General features: G+C 47.1%; 1 protein-coding gene across 1 annotated transcript in view; it reads left to right on the top strand.

Annotated features, from left to right (window-relative positions):
• SPOCD1 (SPOC domain containing 1) overlaps positions 1 to 22,133 on the top strand; it is a 47,472-nt gene that overhangs the window by 3,831 nt on the left and 21,508 nt on the right. The window contains exons 2-9 of the mRNA XM_047791453.1: positions 8,055 to 8,245; positions 8,743 to 8,804; positions 8,856 to 10,079; positions 11,062 to 11,104; positions 12,347 to 12,434; positions 16,260 to 16,449; positions 16,894 to 17,007; positions 17,059 to 18,282. Of these exons, the coding sequence (XP_047647409.1) occupies positions 8,055 to 8,245; positions 8,743 to 8,804; positions 8,856 to 10,079; positions 11,062 to 11,104; positions 12,347 to 12,434; positions 16,260 to 16,449; positions 16,894 to 17,007; positions 17,059 to 18,282 (3,136 nt within the window). The remainder of the gene's footprint in view (positions 1 to 8,054; positions 8,246 to 8,742; positions 8,805 to 8,855; positions 10,080 to 11,061; positions 11,105 to 12,346; positions 12,435 to 16,259; positions 16,450 to 16,893; positions 17,008 to 17,058; positions 18,283 to 22,133) is intronic.

Raw genomic sequence — 22,133 nt, 5'->3', positions numbered from 1 at the left:
GCCACCCCCTCTTCCCTGGCTCCTTCTCATGTGGCTGTAAATGCAGTGCTCCATTTTCTGGAAACCCTCTCCCCTTGACCTTGCAAGCTGCTCCTTCCCTTTGCTAGCGAACCTCCTGCTTGGTTCCCTTCTGTCATCTCCCCTTTATCCCTCTCAGGTTCCATCAGCTTAACTCCCACCCTTTCTATCCCCACCCCCACCCCCAGCCACTCCTGCTGGAGTCACCAAGCCTCCAGGCTGGCCCTTTCATTTTGTTTTGGTTTGTTTTAGTAGGGTTTATTGCAGGATAGTGAATATAATTCCCTGTGCTATACAGTAGGAACTTGTTGTTTATCTATTTTATATATAGTAGTGTGTGTCTGCTCATCTCAAACTCCTAATTTATTCCTCCCCCAGTCCCTCTCTGCTTTGGTTACCATAAGTTTGTTTTCTATGTCTTTGAGTCTGTTTCTGTTTTGTAAATAAGTTCATTTGTGTCATATTTTATTTTATTTTATTTTTTGTCTTTTTGCTATTTCTTGGGCCGCTCCCGCGGCATATGGAGGTTCCCAGGCTAGGGGTCGAATCGGAGCTGTGGCCACTGGCCTGCGCCAGAGCCACAGCAACGCAGGATCCAAGCCGCGTCTGCAACCTACACCACAGCTCACGGCAACGCCGGATCGTTAACCCACTGAGCAAGGGCAGGGACCGAACCCGCAACCTCATGGTTCCTAGTCGGATTTGTTAACCACTGCGCCACGACGGGAACTCCCATTTGTGTCATATTTTAGATTCCACATGGAAGGGATACGATGGGCCCTTTCTTTTTTCTTTCCTTTTTTTTTTTTTTTTTTTTTTTCTGCTTTACAGGGCCTAGAAAGTAGCACGCATTAGGATATGGAGTTGCTGGGTTTCTCTCACACCTTACTGATGGAGTGTAAGTTGGCACAGCCACTTGGGAGCACAGGTGGGCGTTAGCGTGTAAACACCAACATTCACCTCTTCTATCTGGTAGTTGCCTCTGGTGTCAGTGTCACATCCCCTCAGCTCACCTTTATTTTTTTCTTTTTAATTTTTTTAGGGCCGCACTGGGGCATATGGAGGTTCCCAGGTTAGGGATCCAATTAGAGATGTAGCTGCTGACTTAACACCACAGCCATAGCAACGCCAGATCCTTAACCCATGAAGCCAGGCCAGGGATTGAACCTGCATCCTCATGGATACTAGTCAGGTTTGTTAACGGCTGAGCCGCAGTGGGAACGTCTCAGCTCACCTTTAATTGAAGGCACAGTTGTAGTCCCCTCCCTGCTGCCTGGTGCAGGACTCCCCTGTGCTGACAGGTCCCAACACAGCACGAGGTGCAGATTTTTCTTCTTTCTGCTCAGAGTTTTCTCCACTGGGTGGCTGGGGGTGGGGGGACTCAGTCCCCCACAAACACAGCCTGGAGAAGTAGGGAAGCTAACATCCCAGGGGTCACCTTGATTGGTGGGGCTCAGGAACCTGCAGTGAAATGTCCCTGCTGTCCATCCTTCAGGCCCATGATTCTGGGAACTAGCGCCCAGCGGTGACCTCAGTATTTCTCCCTTATGTTATAGTTTCCTTCTTCCCTGTCTCACTCTCCCTGCTTCCTGGCACTACTTCCCAAATAAGCTGTAAGCATCCCTTTCGTCTCAGGCTCTGCTCTAGGGGACCCAAACTAAGACAACTATGACCCAGTAATTCCATAGCTCCGTATTCAAGATATAATCTTACCAGGTACAACAAGAGACACAAGAATGTTCCTTCTGGCACAAAACCACTGGCAGGAGAACAGACATAGAAATTCTGGAATAACATACAATGCAGTATTATACAGTAATCAAAATGAATGGCACTAAGATTAAGTGCAACAGTACGGATGGAATTTAGCGATATAATTTTAAGTGATAAAAGTATCCCCAAATATCATACTCAACGTGATATCCTTTTCATAACAATTGAATACTGGACAAATATATATACTTTTTGGAAATAGATATAGATGTGACAAAACTACATAAAAAGGAAAGCAAGAGAACCCCGAACACAGGATTCAAATTCACTTCTGGTGGATGGAAGTGTGGAGGACCAGATTGGTAGACATGGGTTTTTGTTTTTTTGTTTTTGGCTGCACCTGGGGCATGTGGCATTTCCCAGTCTAGGATCGAACCCATGCCACAGCAGTCACCCAAGCCACCATGGCGACAATGCCAGATCCTCAACCCGCTGTGATACAGGAGAACTCCCATATATTATAAACTTGAGGGTAACTGTCAAAGATTAGAAATAGAAAAGCATAATTTCCAATCTGGTTGAGGCAGATAAAGTATAATTTGATAAGTCCTAAAGAAAGTAAAAGGAATAAAAAAGGAAGCAGAGAATTCATGATAAAAAAAAAAGCATAAAAAGCAATGGCAGAAATAAGACCAAATATGGACTGCCTTTTGTAGGTCAGCGGTTAGGGAACCTGACCAGCATCCCTGAGGACGTGGGTTCGATCCCTGGCCTCACTCAATGGGTTAAGGATCCAGCATTGCCGTGAGCTGTGGTGTAAGTCACAGACGCAACTCGGATCCTGCATTGCTGTGGCTGTGGCGTAGGCTGGTGGCTGCAGTTATGATTGGACCCCTAGCCTGGGAACCTCCACGTGCCACGGGTGTGGCCCTAAAAGACAAAAAGACAAAAACAAAAAACAGAAAACAAATATATTAGTAGGCCCAATCATATGAATAGGTAAAATACACTCTTAGAAGACAAAGGTGCTCTGATTGGATTTCTAAAAACTAACATGCTAGTTACAGGAGGAATAGAGAAAATCAAAACTACACATAAAGGTTAAAAATAAAAGGATAAAAGTAAAATAAAATAAAATAAAAGGATAGGAAGATTACACCAGATAAATTACACCAACTGAAAGGAAGCAGTGTACTCATATCGATATTAGAAAAACTGAATTAAGGCAAAATAGCATTAATAGGAAGGAAGAAGAGCATTTAGCACTGATGAAAGTTATGTTCCCTCATGGCTCAGTGGGTTAAGGATCCAGCGTTCTCCCTGCTATGGCTCTGGTTACAGCTGTGGTGCGGGTTTGATCTCTGGCCTAGGAACTTCTGCATGCTGTGGGTGCAGACAAAAAAAAAAAAAAAGAATTATAATCTACCAAAAATGTGTAAAAATTATTTATGAATTTATATGTACCTTAAAACATGTTTTGAGATATATAAAGCAGAAATGCACTGAAGGGAGAAATTGGCAAGTCCACAATCATAGGGTGAGATTTAAAGACACTCCTTTCAGAAGCTGATCAAGTCGATGGGAAATAATTTAAAATGTTGTAGAGCATCTCTTTCCATATCCTAGTGTGCAGAGGATGGTAATATATTAGATCACAAAGGAAATCTTAAACATTTCTCCAAAAAAAGAAAAAATCAACACTGTATACCATTTGTCTCATCACGATGCAGTAAAGTGACATTTATTTTCAATAATAACAGGTATCTTTGAATTTTTTCATTTATTGGAACACTAAATGCACACATGACCCCCTAAATTATCCATGAATTAAGGAGTAAATCATAACAGAAAATGTAAAATATTGATAGCTGAATGACAATAAAAGCATCATGATCACCAATCAAGGTTTGTAGGATGCAGTTAAAGAAGTTTTTGGAGAAGACTATATAGCACTAAAGGAGTTAATTATAAATAAAATATTTAAAAAAATAAGCTGAATGGTCAGGTTAAGAAGGAATTAAAAGAAATAGTAAAGCAAAGGAAATAGGAAAAAAAGTAATAAAAGAGCAGAAGATAATGAAATAGAAAAAATAAGGATAGCAACAACAAAAACAGAGATAACAAACAAACGTTTAACTCTTTGAACAAACCCTACAAAGACTGATGGAGAGAGAAAGAGAAATAGAAAAAAGAGTAAGCACGAATAAAGAGTACTGGGAATGAAAATGGAACTATAATGCTGATATAAGAGAGATTTTTTGAATCATGGGAATACTATGAACAGCTTTGTGCTATTACATTTGAAAAACCTAGATAAAATGGACAAATTCTAGGAAAATATAAATTACTAAAATTGGTTCAAAAGGACATAGAACAGAATAGACCAAGAGTCGTTTATTAAATCAAGGTAGTAGAGAAACGTCTCCCTTGCCACATGGCACCATATAATTTTCCAATTTCACCAAATGTTCAAGGAGTAGAAAAATCGGCAACAATGTTCCAGAGATCAGAAAAAGAAGGAAATCTACTTAATTCATATTATAAGGATAGTATAACCCTGGCATTAAAACTAGAAAAAGCAGAATAAGAAAATAAAATCATTAGCTTATATTTGTTTTTTTCTTTTCTTGGCTGTGCCTACGGCATTTTGATGTTCCTAGACCCCCAGCTATCAAACCCATGCCACAGCAGCAACCAGAGCCTCAGCGGTGCCAGTTCAGAGCCTTAACCTGCTGCAGCAGAAGGGAACTCCTAACCTTTCTTATAAACATAGATGCAAAAACCTGACTAAACTGTATGAAATCAAATGTAGTAGTGTTTTAAAGAAATAACATCATGCCTAAGTAAGGGCTGTATTAGGAATGTAAAGAAGTTTCAACATTAGAGGAGTTCCCGCCGTGGCTCAGTGGTTAACGAATCCGACTAGGAACCATGAGGTTGTAGGTTCGATCCCTGGCCTTGCTCAGTGGGTTAAGGATCCAGCGTTGCCGTGAGCTGTGGTGTAGGTTGCAGACTCGGCTTGGATCCTGAGTTGCTGTGGCTGTGGTGTAGGCCGGCAGCTGTAGCTCTGATTAGACCCCTAGCCTGGGAACCTCCATATGCCGTGGGTATGGCCCTAAAAAGCAAAAAAACAAAAACAAAAACAAAAAATTCTATTAATGTATTTTACCACATCAACAATTTTAAGCAGAAAGCTACCAAAAGATATGGGTAAAACATAAAATAAATTCAACACCCATTAATGGAAAAAGTATTTAGTAATTTAATAACGGAAGAGAAATTAATCAAACAATTACATACATTTACAAGAGAATCAATAAAAAGTATTACAATTAATAAGAGAGTTCAGCAAAATTTCTGGATACATGGTCAACAAAATATGATTGCCTTCCTTTTCATTGGTAATAGCCAAAGAAAGTGGAATGGTAATAAGAAAAAAGCAGAGTTTAAGTCATGGTGCAGCAGAAATGAATCCGACTAGGAGTCATGAGGTTGCAGGTTCCATCCCTGGCCTCGCTCAGTGAGTTAAGGATCTGGCATTGCCGTGAGCTGTGGTGTAGGTTGCAGACATGGCTCGGATCCCGAGTTGCTGTGGCTGTGGTGTAGGCCGGCGGCTACAGCTCTGATTAGACCCCTGGTCTAGGAAACTCCATATCCTCTGGGTGCGGCCCTAGAAAGCAAAAAACAAACAAACAAACAAAGAAAAAAAAGGAACACTATTATAAAGTATAGAATAATTTAACAAAAATGTACAACATTTTGATGGAGAAAAGTCTCTGCTCTTACCTTATTTGTGACCCTGATAGTCAGATCATGGAAGCTTTCAATATGGATCACACTATAGCTTCCTTTTTTTTTTTTTTTTTTTTTTTTAAGAAGAGTTTTAGATTTAGGGAAAAAACCCCAGAAGATTAGTACAGAGAGTTTCCGAAAATCTGGGACTCAGTTTCCCTTGGTAACACTTTCTTGTGTGGGGTTTTTTGTTTTTTGTTTTTGTTTTTGTTTTGTTTTTTGCCACATCTGTGGCAAGTGAAAATTCCTGGGCCAAGGGTCAAATCCAGGTCATGGCTGCAACCTGAGCCATGCCAGTAACAACACCAGATCTCTAACTCACTGTGCCTCCAGAGAACTCCACATTTTCTTTTTAAATGCGACATTATGTCTCTGAGAGAGAGAGAGAGATGGCTGATTTATTCATTCTAACTGGATGTAATAATCCATTGACCGGAAGCTTCTCATGGTCTCACAGGGCACAGGTGTAGTGCTGGGGAATCCCATCTCCTTCTCAACGAAGTATATCAAATGCCTTGTTCTGCTGTGAAATTATTTACATAGCCATAATGTTATAAATGCCAAGTGTTTTTTGATGTTAAGAAATACACACAGACAAAGTGTGGCAACCTGAATTATCTTTACAAGATAGAATGTACATGCTATAAACCTTAATAAAGCAAAATTAAAGTTGATGGAGGAAACAAGAAGTGGGGAGGGGAGATGAAGAGAAATTATTCATTTCCTACGGAAGGGAGTCAAGAGATATAATCTAAAGAAGAAATAGACTTTTAAGACTGATTCAGTTGAACGTCCATATCTGCCAGTTCTATATCTTGATTCAACCAACCTCAGATTGAAAATATTTTTTAGGAGTTCCCGTCGTGGCGCAGTGGTCAACGAATCCGACTAGGAACCATGAGGTTGCGGGTTCGGTCTCTGCCCTTGCTCAGTGGGTTAATGATCCGGCGTTGCCGTGAGCTGTGGTGTAGGTTGCAGACGCGGCTCGGATCCCACGTTGCTGTGGCTCTGGCGTAGGCCGGTGGCTACAGCTCCGATTTGACCCCTAGCCTGGGAACCTCCATATGCCGTGGGAACGGCCCAAAGAAATAGGAAAAAGACAAAAAATATATATATATTTTTTTAAAAAACTGAAGAAGTTTCCAAAAAGCAAAACTTGATTTTGCTGAGTACATGCAAAATGTTTACATGGCATTTACATTGTATTAGGTATTATAAGCAATCCAGAGATGATTTAAAGTGAGAGGTGTGCATAGGTATATGCAAATGCTGTGCCATTTGGTATAAGGGGCTTGAGCACCTGGGAATTTTGGTATGCCTGGGGATTGGGAAAAAAAATCCCTCATATGGAGGGATGATGGTAACAACAACCAATAGAAAAATGAAACATATAAATCTAAAGAACAAAAACTGGGAGGAGAAAGGGGGATAGGGTTGTTAATCAAATCACAAGGCAGGGGGTCAATAAATACTGTTAACATTAATAAATCAAGTAATAGAGGCATGAATATATATTATTCACAGTTATATGAACAAAAAACTAAAACAATGACAACAAATATAGTATTAACAAAAAAAAAAAAAAAAAAGGAAGGTTTCTCCCAAGATGTGGAGAATGAGATGATGTTTTTAGCTTTTTATTTCTAACTTTCTGTTGGGCTTGGATGTGCATTTTCATCTATATAAAATTATATTTGACTTGCTAAAATCTGGAACAAGACAAAGATGCCCATTCTCACTACTTACATTCGACATAGTATTCCAGACCTTGCTCAGTGGGTTAAGGATCCAGTGTTGCCATGAGCTGTGGCGCAGGTCACAAACGCGACTCAGATCCCGAGTTGCTGTGGCTGTGGTATAGGCCAGCAGCTACAGCTCTGATAGGACCCCTAGACTGGGAATATCCATATGCTGAGGGTGCGGCCCTAAAAGAATAAAATAAATAAAATAAAATAGATAAACAACAAGGTCCTATTGTATAGCACAGGGAATTATATTCAATATCCTATAATAAATCATAGTGAAAAAGAATATGAAGTAGAATAGGTACATACATATAACTGAATCGCTTTGCTCTACACCAGAAACTAACACAACATTGTAAATCAACTATAATTTAACTTAAAAATTTTGAGGGCGTTCCCATTGTGGCTCAGCTGTATCAAACCCAACTGGTATCCATGAGGACATGGGTTCGATCCCTGGCCTCGCTCAGGGGGTTAAGGATCTAGGGTTGCCTAGAGCTGTGGTAGAGGTTGCAGATGAGGCTGCGATCCCACGTGGCGGTGGCGGTGGCTTCAGCCAGCAGCTGCAGCTCCAAATGGACCCCTAGCCTGGGAACTTCCATATGCCACAGGTGTAGTCCTAAAAGAAAAAAAAAAAATCTATTTGAGATAATAAGTAAATAATTGAGCAAAAATCTAGATCTGATTCTGACATTCCCCTAGGGGTTTAGGCACTTTCAATAACTTCCCAGTGCCCTAGGATCAAGTTTAAACTCTCAGGCGGTATTCAAAGCCCTTTGGCACCAGGCACCAGGGATTGGCACCTCCTCCGGGAAGCCCTCTAGAGGAAGCGGGCGCCCTCTTCTGGAAGAGAGACGTCAGCACGCCTGGGGTACCGCCCCTTGCCGCAGCAGCGGAGACCCCGCCCCCATCCCTCAAACACTCCCCGCATCACGTGGTCCCAGCCCCCTTACAGCTGGGGGTGCAACCCCGCGAGGGTGAGCCCGGGAACCCCAGGTGAGAGCTTCTGGGCTCGTGGGGGCTGGGCTCCCTGAGCGGTGGAAACTCAGGCCTGTTCAGGCCTAAGAACCTGGCTGGAGCGTCCTTCAGACCAAGACCAATGGAGGGGGTGGGAATTAACCCCGTTCAGTGTCTGCTCCACGCGGGAATGGTTTAGAGTTGGGCTTCCTGTCGAGCAGGAGGGAATCCCGGCTCATTCACTTCCTCTCAGCACGTGTCCTTGGGGGAGTCTCTGTTTCTTGGCCTTTGGCTGCCAGCATGAAATGAAACAGTGGCCCTAAGTAAGTCATTAATGAATGACAGCTTGTTAACATAGCCCATTTAAGCAAAGCGTGAACCCTCAGACCGGGGAAGATGTTCAGGGTGGCTGGAGCACAACCCTGTTTGGCGACAGGCTTCCCCTTCCTCACCTGGGGTGCCAGGTCCTCCTGGGGGTGCTTACCTCAGTGGTTTTTGAGTGCTTGTCTCCCTGGAGGTGCCACCTACAAGGGAGACTGCTACCCGGGTTCCCAGTTGCCCCATGTCCTGAAGGGGCTGGTAGGTTGGAGCCTCTGCGATGGTCTCTCTCTCTGTCTCTGTCTCTCCCAGGGCCTGCCTTCTGCTGTTGGCCCCTCCAGGTGGACAGACATGTCTTGGCAGGTGGCTGCGGAGGGCTCCAGGACAGAGGACCTCGTTCTCAGCCCCCGAGACAGCTGTGGGCTCTTCCAGGAGGATGTGGAAGAAACCGGCTCCCAGTCAGGCCTGGCCCCACACCTGCCAGGAGGAAGCTCTGGGGCTCCAGTTTGGGCTGACAGCAGGAAGAGGGTCCCCCGGGAAGAGGCCCATCAAGGTGCCAGCTGCCAGGCTGTGGGTGCACCTGGGACCAGTGTGGAAGCCAAGGCCCGCCTGGTGGTCCCTGAGCTGCAAGCTGTGGGACAGAGGCGGGACTTGGTGCCTGGCCCCAGGCTCCATATCCAGTTGCCCACAGTGCCTGCCCAGGGGAGGGCCCAGACCTGCAAGAGGCTCCTGGTTTCTCTCCACGACGTCTTAGCTGGCAGTGGGCCCAGGAATCTTTGGAGCATGTCTGTGGGGGCAAGAAAGAAAAGCAGGATGTGTGAGGCCCCCTTAGAGGGTGAGGAGGGGGCTGGCGGCTTCTTGTGTCTTGGCCAGAGCCCTGGTGAGGACAAGCCCCAGTCTGGGGGAGGCCTCTCACATGGTGCTGATGTAGAGTCTGTGAGAGTTTCTTGCAGGCCACTTTCTTGCAAGGACACTGGGTCTGGGCCTGCAGACCCAGGCGGGAGTTGGGAGGAGTGTGCCTCAGGGATTGAGAAGTTGGAATCTTTGCCCATTGCAAGGGATGGGGCCCCACCAGACACACCCTGTGCCCCTGTTGAGCCCCCAGTGTCCAGTGGAGGAGAGTTCCCTCAGCCAGCTACCCAGGCTCCTCCGCAGAGCCCTGCACTGTGCCTGGGAGAGTCTGGAAAGGCTTCCCCAGAGTGGCAAGAAGCAGGGCAGACCTTGGGGGCTGGTGGTGAGGATGGCCCTGACACCTCACACGACCAGGAGAAGCTAGAGGTCGAGGCTCAGCCAGTGTCTGGAGGGAGGCCAGAGCAGGGACTCGCTGCTTCCACGGACACCCCTGCCAGCTCCCTGGAGCCTGCAGCCAGCAAAGCTAGATCAGGCCAGGCCACAGGGCAGAGAAGATACAAGTATGCTACAAAGCTGAGAAAGGGGCCAGTGCCCTGTGCCCAGGACGGGGACACTGAGAGATGCTCAGACCACTCCAACCAGGACCAACCAGAGGAATCCAGCCCAGGAGGCTGCCCCAAACTGGTAAGTTGAGTCTGAGAGGTTGGCAGAGGGAGGGCATCATTATTTTCCGGAGTCCCTGAGTTCTGGGTTCAAATCTTTTTTTTTTTTTTTTTGTCTTTTTGCCATTTCTTGGGCCGCTCCAGCGGCATATGGAGGTTCCCAGGCTAGGGATCTAATCGGAGCTGTAGCCGCCGGCCTACACCAGAGCCACAGCAACGCGGGATACAAGCTGCATTTGCAGCCAACACCACAGCTCACGGCAAGGACAGATTCCCTAACCCACTGAGCAAGGCCAGGGACCGAACCCACAACCTCATGGTTCTCGGATTCGTTAACCACTGCGCCACGACGGGAACTCCACTGGGTTCAAATCTTATCTCTGCTCACTTCCCAGCTGAGTGACCCTGGGATATTTTTTAACCTCTTTAAGTTTCCTCATCTGTAAAAAAAACCCAGTCTAATGGGGTCGTTTTGAGGATTGAATGGGATGATGGTGTAAAATGACGTGTCTCGCACAGCATAAGGCACAAGGTAAATTCATTTTATGTCAAATTTGCTTTTCCCCGAGTGTTACCATAGCCTTGTGAGATAGGCATTAGCCCTCTATTTCCCAGTGGGGAAACTGAGACTCAGAAAAGTTAATGAACTTCCCCAAGCTCACACAGCAAGGAATTTGGGGCCTGGCCATTCCTTTCCAAATGTTCTTTTACTGATAATAAGAAGTGTCTTTTTATTAATAACCACAGCGAACATGTTTATCCACTAAAGGCAGAAGATGGCACTCCCTGTTTTGGATGTATATTTCTCACATAGTCGAATTTTTATCCCATTGAATAGGTGTTATGTGCTAGGCACTTTTGATTTAGTCTTCACACGAAGCCCAGAGAGGTAAGGTTACAAGCCCAAGGTCCCACAGCTGCTAAATGTCAGAGCCAGGATGCAGCCCCAGGCAGTCTGTCTGGAGAGCTTGCTGCACCGCTTAGCTGTGCACATTCTCCACTAGCGCCACAGCGACAACGGCCCCTGGCCTGCTTATCACGTGCTGGGTACTGTCCCGAGCACTTTATCTTCAATCTTCCTAACAATCCTACCAGATAGACGCTGTTGGTATATACCCATTTTAATGATGTGGACCCTGAGGCTCAGACAGGTAAAAGGACTAGTTCAAGACTAAACAGCAAATTCGTAGAACTGGGATAAGACCCAGTGAGCTGCTTGTGTGATTTACCACTATTTGTTACTATAATTACATTTGAATGCGATTGCATTGCCTTTGTAAACATCACTCAGAAACGGTAATATTTAATTAAAAATGAAATGTTTGTTGTAGAAAATAAGGAAGAAATCAAGATTCCCGTAATACCAATACTCAGAGCTATCTCCCGTTGACATTTTGGTAAATGCTCTTTCTTCTATCTTTTTCTATGCATGTATATCTCTTCTTGGCTGAGAAATGAGATCATGCAGGTCCAAATTTATAACTTGATTTTTTGGGTATTAAAAAAGAATGGATTTTCCTGGTGGCTCAGTGCTTAAGGATCTGGTGTTGTCACTGCTGTGGCTCGGGTCACTGCCGTGGTGCATGTCCGATCCCTGGCCTGGGAACTTCTGCATGCGTGTTTTACAATGAATTTATTGACACAGAATGAGAAAAATCCCTTTTAAGGACTCCTGGCTCAGTGGCCTTTGTCTGGAGATAATCACTGTTAACAGCATCTTTCCAGGCTTCTTTTATTAACTGCTATGCATGTATGAACATCTGTATATTGGTTGCACCTTTTTATGTATAATATGCCTCCTTGTTCTGGAACTTTTACTTTCTTTCTCAAGTGCTTAGTATTTGAAGATGTTTCCAAGTTGGTACATAGAATTTTCTGGAAACTGCTGTGAACATGCGCTTCCTGAACCCTGCATCATAGCTGTCCACAGGCACTGTCAGGACCAGAGGATGGGCTGGGATTTCTTTGTCTCACTTCTGACCACTGTCCTGTAGTTAAGAGCAAAAGCCTAGAGGCTGACAGATCAGCATTCAGTCCTGGATTGGCCGCTATCGTCTTTCTGAGTGTAACTTCCCCATCTGCAAAAATGGGGTATTAGAAGTACTTACCTCATAGGATGCTGGTGAGGAGTGAATGAGATGTCATGAACATGTGTTTGGTGTTTAGCCCAGTGTCTGGTACCAGAAAAATACTCAAAAATGTTATGTGTTGCTGACATATACAATTTTGTTCTGCTGTAAGTACTTCTGGGGTGAGCATCCCTATGCATCTGGCTTCTCCCCATTTCAGATTATTTGGGGGGGCCAGACGTCCAGAATTTGGATTCCTGGGTCTGCAGCGCTTTGGAGCAGGGGTTTGAGCTTGATGGTGGAGCCAGGTACCTGCCTCTACTGGGAGTAGCTGCCCTCTCCTCCAGGCCCCATCCCTGACTCTGCGGCGTGGCCCATCATCCCATAGCTTCCCAAACAACCTGTTGCCATGGCAACTGGTGCCAGCTGTAGGGGAAGAATTGAGGTTGGGCTGTGACAGGGACGGGCGGGTGGTTGAGGACAGGGCTGAGTAGTGTGTGGGCAAGTGTGAGCATAGTGCCCAGCTGGTCTGGATCCCCTTTCAGAGCCCAGGCACCTTCTCCTGGAGGCAGCTTGGCCTGTGTCAGAGGCATGTAGACAGGTTCAGGGTCATCCTCTGCTTCTTACAATGGCGTGAGCAACTTTAGACAAGAGATGTCTCTTCTCCAAATCTTAGTTAACTCCTCTATGAAATGGGGGAATCGACTAGGTCCCAGAACTGCTGGGAATCTGGCATGAGAGGCTGGGCTGTGTTGTATTTTTTTGGTTTGAGATAGCGACTCTTGGAGGGGGTTGGGGAGGTTAATTGAAACACACCGTTTTCTTTTCTCTCCTGAGCCCCACAATGGTCAGTGAGGTCTGGAGCCACTTCGTGGATAGGATAACCGCTCTGCCAATGGCCCCTGCCCTGCCCATCACGGCTCCAGAGGCACACAACTCTCCCAGCCCCACCTAGGCTCCCAGCGTCAGGTACTCTGTCTGCAGCTGCAAAGTGTCAGGAGGTGTGTGAGGGAAGAACATGTCGGCAGCAGATGGACAGCCTAAGATTAGTCCTTTTAAGTGCTTTCTGTATACTGGGAGCTTCACATAGGTCATCATCTCATATTTAATCCTCACAATAGCATGAAAAGTCAGTGTCAATACCCTTGTTTTGCTGATTAAGAAAACTGGGATTCAGAGAAGTAAAGTAACTTACTCAAGGTCACACAGCAAGGAAGTGGTGGAGTCAGGATTTGAATCCAGGCCTGTTCAATTCTAGTTTATGCTCTGAGCCAGGTTAACCTGAGCCAGGTTAAAGGCCTGGCTATGGGATTTAGATTTTTATGGGACTTTATTTGTTCAACGAGCAGGGGGAGTCCTCCAGGATCTCAAAGTCCAGTAGGGAGGAGACAAACAAGTAACCAGAGTTAAGAGACAGATTGGGAGTTCCCATCGTCACGCAGTGGTTAACGAATCCGACTAGGAACCATGAGGTTGTGGGTTCGGTCCCTGCCCTTGCTCAGTGGGTTAACGATCCGTGAGCTGATTCGTTAACCACTGCGCCACGATGAGAACTCCTGTGGTGTAGTTTGCAGACGTGGCTCGGATCCAGAGTTGCTGTGGCTCTGGTGTAGGCTGGTGGAAACAGCTCCGATTCGACCCCTAGCCTGGGAACCTCCATATGCCAAGGGAGCGGCCCAAGAAATAGCAAAAAGACCCCCCCCCAAAAAAAAAAAGAGAGAGAGAGAGAGAGACAGATTGAAGCCTAGCAGATCCTGGATACCCAGAGGGCAATTGAGTGTTCCTTGGGGAGGGCTGGGGGGCAGGGCTTAGGGGGTGGGGTAGGGCAGGGGAGGGAGCTGGGTCTGGGCAAAGGAAGTGGGTGTTCAGCAGGGGAAGGTAGGAAGGGCATACTAGGAAGAAGGCAGAGCACATGCCAAAGTGCAGAAGCACCAAGCAGCTTGGTGCAGTGCATGAGTGGAGCAGTAGGTGGGGTAGGGTCAAGAGAGGAGGAGGGAGGCGTTCCCATGGTGGCTCAGCAGAAACGAATCTGATTAGTATCCATGAGGATGTAGGTTCGATCGCTGGCCTCACTCAGTGGGTTAAGGATCTGGTGTTGCTGTGAGCTGTGGTGTAGGTCACAGATGTGGCTCAGATCTGGCTGTGGTATAGGCCAGTGGCTACAGCTCCAATTGGACCCCTAGCCTGGGAACCTCCATATGCCGCAGGTATGGCCCTAAAAAGACAAAAAAAAAAAAAAAAAAAAAAAGCAGGGACATGGGAGAGGACAATGTTGCTTAAATGGAAATGAAGAGACTGAAGTGTGGTCAGGTACCAGCAGGGAATCTCTTAAGGGCAGGAGCCAAGGAATCTCAACAACAGAAGCATTTACAGAGAGAGCTGGCTGTGTTCCAGGCACTGTTCTAAGAGCCTTGAATAATGATAATGATCCTTGCATTAACACTGTGAGGTGGTGGAGTTCCCGTCGTGGCGCAGTGGTTAACGAATCCGACTAGGAGCCATGAGGTTGCGGGTTCGGTCCCTGCCCTTGCTCAGTGGGTTAACGATCCGGCGTTGCCGTGAGCTGTGGTGTAGGTTGCAGACGCGGCTCGGATCCCACGTTGCTGTGGCTCTGGCGTAGGCCGGTGGCTACAGCTCCGATTTGACCCCTAGCCTGGGAACCTCCATATGCCGTGGGAACGGCCCAAAGAAATAGGAAAAAGACAAAAAATATATATATTTTTTTTTAAAAAACTGAAGAAGTTTCCAAAAAGCAAAACTTGATTTTGCTGAGTACATGCAAAATGTTTACATGGCATTTACATTGTATTAGGTATTATAAGCAATCCAGAGATGATTTAAAGTGAGAGGTGTGCATAGGTATATGCAAATGCTGTGCCATTTGGTATAAGGGGCTTGAGCACCTGGGAATTTTGGTATGCCTGGGGATTGGGAAAAAAAATCCCTCATATGGAGGGATGATGGTAACAACAACCAATAGAAAAATGAAACATATAAATCTAAAGAACAAAAACTGGGAGGAGAAAGGGGGATAGGGTTGTTAATCAAATCACAAGGCAGGGGGTCAATAAATACTGTTAACATTAATAAATCAAGTAATAGAGGCATGAATATATATTATTCACAGTTATATGAACAAAAAACTAAAACAATGACAACAAATATAGTATTAACAAAAAAAAAAAAAAAAGGAAGGTTTCTCCCAAGATGTGGAGAATGAGATGATGTTTTTAGCTTTTTATTTCTAACTTTCTGTTGGGCTTGGATGTGCATTTTCATCTATATAAAATTATATTTGACTTGCTAAAATCTGGAACAAGACAAAGATGCCCATTCTCACTACTTACATTCGACATAGTATTCCAGACCTTGCTCAGTGGGTTAAGGATCCAGTGTTGCCATGAGCTGTGGCGCAGGTCACAAACGCGACTCAGATCCCGAGTTGCTGTGGCTGTGGTATAGGCCAGCAGCTACAGCTCTGATAGGACCCCTAGACTGGGAATATCCATATGCTGAGGGTGCGGCCCTAAAAGAATAAAATAAATAAAATAAAATAGATAAACAACAAGGTCCTATTGTATAGCACAGGGAATTATATTCAATATCCTATAATAAATCATAGTGAAAAAGAATATGAAGTAGAATAGGTACATACATATAACTGAATCGCTTTGCTCTACACCAGAAACTAACACAACATTGTAAATCAACTATAATTTAACTTAAAAATTTTGAGGGCGTTCCCATTGTGGCTCAGCTGTATCAAACCCAACTGGTATCCATGAGGACATGGGTTCGATCCCTGGCCTCGCTCAGGGGGTTAAGGATCTAGGGTTGCCTAGAGCTGTGGTAGAGGTTGCAGATGAGGCTGCGATCCCACGTGGCGGTGGCGGTGGCTTCAGCCAGCAGCTGCAGCTCCAAATGGACCCCTAGCCTGGGAACTTCCATATGCCACAGGTGTAGTCCTAAAAAGAAAAAAAAAAAATCTATTTGAGATAATAAGTAAATAATTGAGCAAAAATCTAGATCTGATTCTGACATTCCCCTAGGGGTTTAGGCACTTTCAATAACTTCCCAGTGCCCTAGGATCAAGTTTAAACTCTCAGGCGGTATTCAAAGCCCTTTGGCACCAGGCACCAGGGATTGGCACCTCCTCCGGGAAGCCCTCTAGAGGAAGCGGGCGCCCTCTTCTGGAAGAGAGACGTCAGCACGCCTGGGTACCGCCCCTTGCCGCAGCAGCGGAGACCCCGCCCCCATCCCTCAAACACTCCCCGCATCACGTGGTCCCAGCCCCCTTACAGCTGGGGGTGCAACCCCGCGAGGGTGAGCCCGGGAACCCCAGGTGAGAGCTTCTGGGCTCGTGGGGGCTGGGCTCCCTGAGCGGTGGAAACTCAGGCCTGTTCAGGCCTAAGAACCTGGCTGGAGCGTCCTTCAGACCAAGACCAATGGAGGGGGTGGGAATTAACCCCGTTCAGTGTCTGCTCCACGCGGGAATGGTTTAGAGTTGGGCTTCCTGTCGAGCAGGAGGGAATCCCGGCTCATTCACTTCCTCTCAGCACGTGTCCTTGGGGGAGTCTCTGTTTCTTGGCCTTTGGCTGCCAGCATGAAATGAAACAGTGGCCCTAAGTAAGTCATTAATGAATGACAGCTTGTTAACATAGCCCATTTAAGCAAAGCGTGAACCCTCAGACCGGGGAAGATGTTCAGGGTGGCTGGAGCACAACCCTGTTTGGCGACAGGCTTCCCCTTCCTCACCTGGGGTGCCAGGTCCTCCTGGGGGTGCTTACCTCAGTGGTTTTGAGTGCTTGTCTCCCTGGAGGTGCCACCTACAAGGGAGACTGCTACCCGGGTTCCCAGTTGCCCCATGTCCTGAAGGGGCTGGTAGGTTGGAGCCTCTGCGATGGTCTCTCTCTCTGTCTCTGTCTCTCCCAGGGCCTGCCTTCTGCTGTTGGCCCCTCCAGGTGGACAGACATGTCTTGGCAGGTGGCTGCGGAGGGCTCCAGGACAGAGGACCTCGTTCTCAGCCCCCGAGACAGCTGTGGGCTCTTCCAGGAGGATGTGGAAGAAACCGGCTCCCAGTCAGGCCTGGCCCCACACCTGCCAGGAGGAAGCTCTGGGGCTCCAGTTTGGGCTGACAGCAGGAAGAGGGTCCCCCGGGAAGAGGCCCATCAAGGTGCCAGCTGCCAGGCTGTGGGTGCACCTGGGACCAGTGTGGAAGCCAAGGCCCGCCTGGTGGTCCCTGAGCTGCAAGCTGTGGGACAGAGGCGGGACTTGGTGCCTGGCCCCAGGCTCCATATCCAGTTGCCCACAGTGCCTGCCCAGGGGAGGGCCCAGACCTGCAAGAGGCTCCTGGTTTCTCTCCACGACGTCTTAGCTGGCAGTGGGCCCAGGAATCTTTGGAGCATGTCTGTGGGGGCAAGAAAGAAAAGCAGGATGTGTGAGGCCCCCTTAGAGGGTGAGGAGGGGGCTGGCGGCTTCTTGTGTCTTGGCCAGAGCCCTGGTGAGGACAAGCCCCAGTCTGGGGGAGGCCTCTCACATGGTGCTGATGTAGAGTCTGTGAGAGTTTCTTGCAGGCCACTTTCTTGCAAGGACACTGGGTCTGGGCCTGCAGACCCAGGCGGGAGTTGGGAGGAGTGTGCCTCAGGGATTGAGAAGTTGGAATCTTTGCCCATTGCAAGGGATGGGGCCCCACCAGACACACCCTGTGCCCCTGTTGAGCCCCCAGTGTCCAGTGGAGGAGAGTTCCCTCAGCCAGCTACCCAGGCTCCTCCGCAGAGCCCTGCACTGTGCCTGGGAGAGTCTGGAAAGGCTTCCCCAGAGTGGCAAGAAGCAGGGCAGACCTTGGGGGCTGGTGGTGAGGATGGCCCTGACACCTCACACGACCAGGAGAAGCTAGAGGTCGAGGCTCAGCCAGTGTCTGGAGGGAGGCCAGAGCAGGGACTCGCTGCTTCCACGGACACCCCTGCCAGCTCCCTGGAGCCTGCAGCCAGCAAAGCTAGATCAGGCCAGGCCACAGGGCAGAGAAGATACAAGTATGCTACAAAGCTGAGAAAGGGGCCAGTGCCCTGTGCCCAGGACGGGGACACTGAGAGATGCTCAGACCACTCCAACCAGGACCAACCAGAGGAATCCAGCCCAGGAGGCTGCCCCAAACTGGTAAGTTGAGTCTGAGAGGTTGGCAGAGGGAGGGCATCATTATTTTCCGGAGTCCCTGAGTTCTGGGTTCAAATCTTTTTTTTTTTTTTTTTGTCTTTTTGCCATTTCTTGGGCCGCTCCAGCGGCATATGGAGGTTCCCAGGCTAGGGATCTAATCGGAGCTGTAGCCGCCGGCCTACACCAGAGCCACAGCAACGCGGGATACAAGCTGCATTTGCAGCCAACACCACAGCTCACGGCAAGGACAGATTCCCTAACCCACTGAGCAAGGCCAGGGACCGAACCCACAACCTCATGGTTCTCGGATTCGTTAACCACTGCGCCACGACGGGAACTCCACTGGGTTCAAATCTTATCTCTGCTCACTTCCCAGCTGAGTGACCCTGGGATATTTTTTAACCTCTTTAAGTTTCCTCATCTGTAAAAAAAACCCAGTCTAATGGGGTCGTTTTGAGGATTGAATGGGATGATGGTGTAAAATGACGTGTCTCGCACAGCATAAGGCACAAGGTAAATTCATTTTATGTCAAATTTGCTTTTCCCCGAGTGTTACCATAGCCTTGTGAGATAGGCATTAGCCCTCTATTTCCCAGTGGGGAAACTGAGACTCAGAAAAGTTAATGAACTTCCCCAAGCTCACACAGCAAGGAATTTGGGGCCTGGCCATTCCTTTCCAAATGTTCTTTTACTGATAATAAGAAGTGTCTTTTTATTAATAACCACAGCGAACATGTTTATCCACTAAAGGCAGAAGATGGCACTCCCTGTTTTGGATGTATATTTCTCACATAGTCGAATTTTTATCCCATTGAATAGGTGTTATGTGCTAGGCACTTTTGATTTAGTCTTCACACGAAGCCCAGAGAGGTAAGGTTACAAGCCCAAGGTCCCACAGCTGCTAAATGTCAGAGCCAGGATGCAGCCCCAGGCAGTCTGTCTGGAGAGCTTGCTGCACCGCTTAGCTGTGCACATTCTCCACTAGCGCCACAGCGACAACGGCCCCTGGCCTGCTTATCACGTGCTGGGTACTGTCCCGAGCACTTTATCTTCAATCTTCCTAACAATCCTACCAGATAGACGCTGTTGGTATATACCCATTTTAATGATGTGGACCCTGAGGCTCAGACAGGTAAAAGGACTAGTTCAAGACTAAACAGCAAATTCGTAGAACTGGGATAAGACCCAGTGAGCTGCTTGTGTGATTTACCACTATTTGTTACTATAATTACATTTGAATGCGATTGCATTGCCTTTGTAAACATCACTCAGAAACGGTAATATTTAATTAAAAATGAAATGTTTGTTGTAGAAAATAAGGAAGAAATCAAGATTCCCGTAATACCAATACTCAGAGCTATCTCCCGTTGACATTTTGGTAAATGCTCTTTCTTCTATCTTTTTCTATGCATGTATATCTCTTCTTGGCTGAGAAATGAGATCATGCAGGTCCAAATTTATAACTTGATTTTTTGGGTATTAAAAAAGAATGGATTTTCCTGGTGGCTCAGTGCTTAAGGATCTGGTGTTGTCACTGCTGTGGCTCGGGTCACTGCCGTGGTGCATGTCCGATCCCTGGCCTGGGAACTTCTGCATGCGTGTTTTACAATGAATTTATTGACACAGAATGAGAAAAATCCCTTTTAAGGACTCCTGGCTCAGTGGCCTTTGTCTGGAGATAATCACTGTTAACAGCATCTTTCCAGGCTTCTTTTTATTAACTGCTATGCATGTATGAACATCTGTATATTGGTTGCACCTTTTTATGTATAATATGCCTCCTTGTTCTGGAACTTTTACTTTCTTTCTCAAGTGCTTAGTATTTGAAGATGTTTCCAAGTTGGTACATAGAATTTTCTGGAAACTGCTGTGAACATGCGCTTCCTGAACCCTGCATCATAGCTGTCCACAGGCACTGTCAGGACCAGAGGATGGGCTGGGATTTCTTTGTCTCACTTCTGACCACTGTCCTGTAGTTAAGAGCAAAAGCCTAGAGGCTGACAGATCAGCATTCAGTCCTGGATTGGCCGCTATCGTCTTTCTGAGTGTAACTTCCCCATCTGCAAAAATGGGGTATTAGAAGTACTTACCTCATAGGATGCTGGTGAGGAGTGAATGAGATGTCATGAACATGTGTTTGGTGTTTAGCCCAGTGTCTGGTACCAGAAAAATACTCAAAAATGTTATGTGTTGCTGACATATACAATTTTGTTCTGCTGTAAGTACTTCTGGGGTGAGCATCCCTATGCATCTGGCTTCTCCCCATTTCAGATTATTTGGGGGGGCCAGACGTCCAGAATTTGGATTCCTGGGTCTGCAGCGCTTTGGAGCAGGGGTTTGAGCTTGATGGTGGAGCCAGGTACCTGCCTCTACTGGGAGTAGCTGCCCTCTCCTCCAGGCCCCATCCCTGACTCTGCGGCGTGGCCCATCATCCCATAGCTTCCCAAACAACCTGTTGCCATGGCAACTGGTGCCAGCTGTAGGGGAAGAATTGAGGTTGGGCTGTGACAGGGACGGGCGGGTGGTTGAGGACAGGGCTGAGTAGTGTGTGGGCAAGTGTGAGCATAGTGCCCAGCTGGTCTGGATCCCCTTTCAGAGCCCAGGCACCTTCTCCTGGAGGCAGCTTGGCCTGTGTCAGAGGCATGTAGACAGGTTCAGGGTCATCCTCTGCTTCTTACAATGGCGTGAGCAACTTTAGACAAGAGATGTCTCTTCTCCAAATCTTAGTTAACTCCTCTATGAAATGGGGGAATCGACTAGGTCCCAGAACTGCTGGGAATCTGGCATGAGAGGCTGGGCTGTGTTGTATTTTTTTGGTTTGAGATAGCGACTCTTGGAGGGGGTTGGGGAGGTTAATTGAAACACCGTTTTCTTTTCTCTCCTGAGCCCCACAATGGTCAGTGAGGTCTGGAGCCACTTCGTGGATAGGATAACCGCTCTGCCAATGGCCCCTGCCCTGCCCATCACGGCTCCAGAGGCACACAACTCTCCCAGCCCCACCTAGGCTCCCAGCGTCAGGTACTCTGTCTGCAGCTGCAAAGTGTCAGGAGGTGTGTGAGGGAAGAACATGTCGGCAGCAGATGGACAGCCTAAGATTAGTCCTTTTAAGTGCTTTCTGTATACTGGGAGCTTCACATAGGTCATCATCTCATATTTAATCCTCACAATAGCATGAAAAGTCAGTGTCAATACCCTTGTTTTGCTGATTAAGAAAACTGGGATTCAGAGAAGTAAAGTAACTTACTCAAGGTCACACAGCAAGGAAGTGGTGGAGTCAGGATTTGAATCCAGGCCTGTTCAATTCTAGTTTATGCTCTGAGCCAGGTTAACCTGAGCCAGGTTAAAGGCCTGGCTATGGGATTTAGATTTTTATGGGACTTTATTTGTTCAACGAGCAGGGGGAGTCCTCCAGGATCTCAAAGTCCAGTAGGGAGGAGACAAACAAGTAACCAGAGTTAAGAGACAGATTGGGAGTTCCCGTCGTCGCGCAGTGGTTAACGAATCCAACTAGGAACCATGAGGTTGTGGGTTCGGTCCCTGCCCTTGCTCAGTGGGTTAACGATCCGTGAGCTGATTCGTTAACCACTGCGCCACGATGAGAACTCCTGTGGTGTAGTTTGCAGACGTGGCTCGGATCCAGAGTTGCTGTGGCTCTGGTGTAGGCTGGTGGAAACAGCTCCGATTCGACCCCTAGCCTGGGAACCTCCATATGCCGAGGGAGCGGCCCAAGAAATAGCAAAAAGACCCCCCCCCAAAAAAAAAAGAGAGAGAGAGAGAGAGACAGATTGAAGCCTAGCAGATCCTGGATACCCAGAGGGCAATTGAGTGTTCCTTGGGGAGGGCTGGGGGGCAGG

Source organism: Phacochoerus africanus, chromosome 8, assembly GCF_016906955.1.
Source record: "Phacochoerus africanus isolate WHEZ1 chromosome 8, ROS_Pafr_v1, whole genome shotgun sequence".
NCBI lineage: Eukaryota > Metazoa > Chordata > Mammalia > Artiodactyla > Suidae > Phacochoerus > Phacochoerus africanus.
The sequence above is the reverse complement of the archived record's forward strand: the minus strand, read 5'-3'. Positions and strand labels throughout refer to the sequence as shown.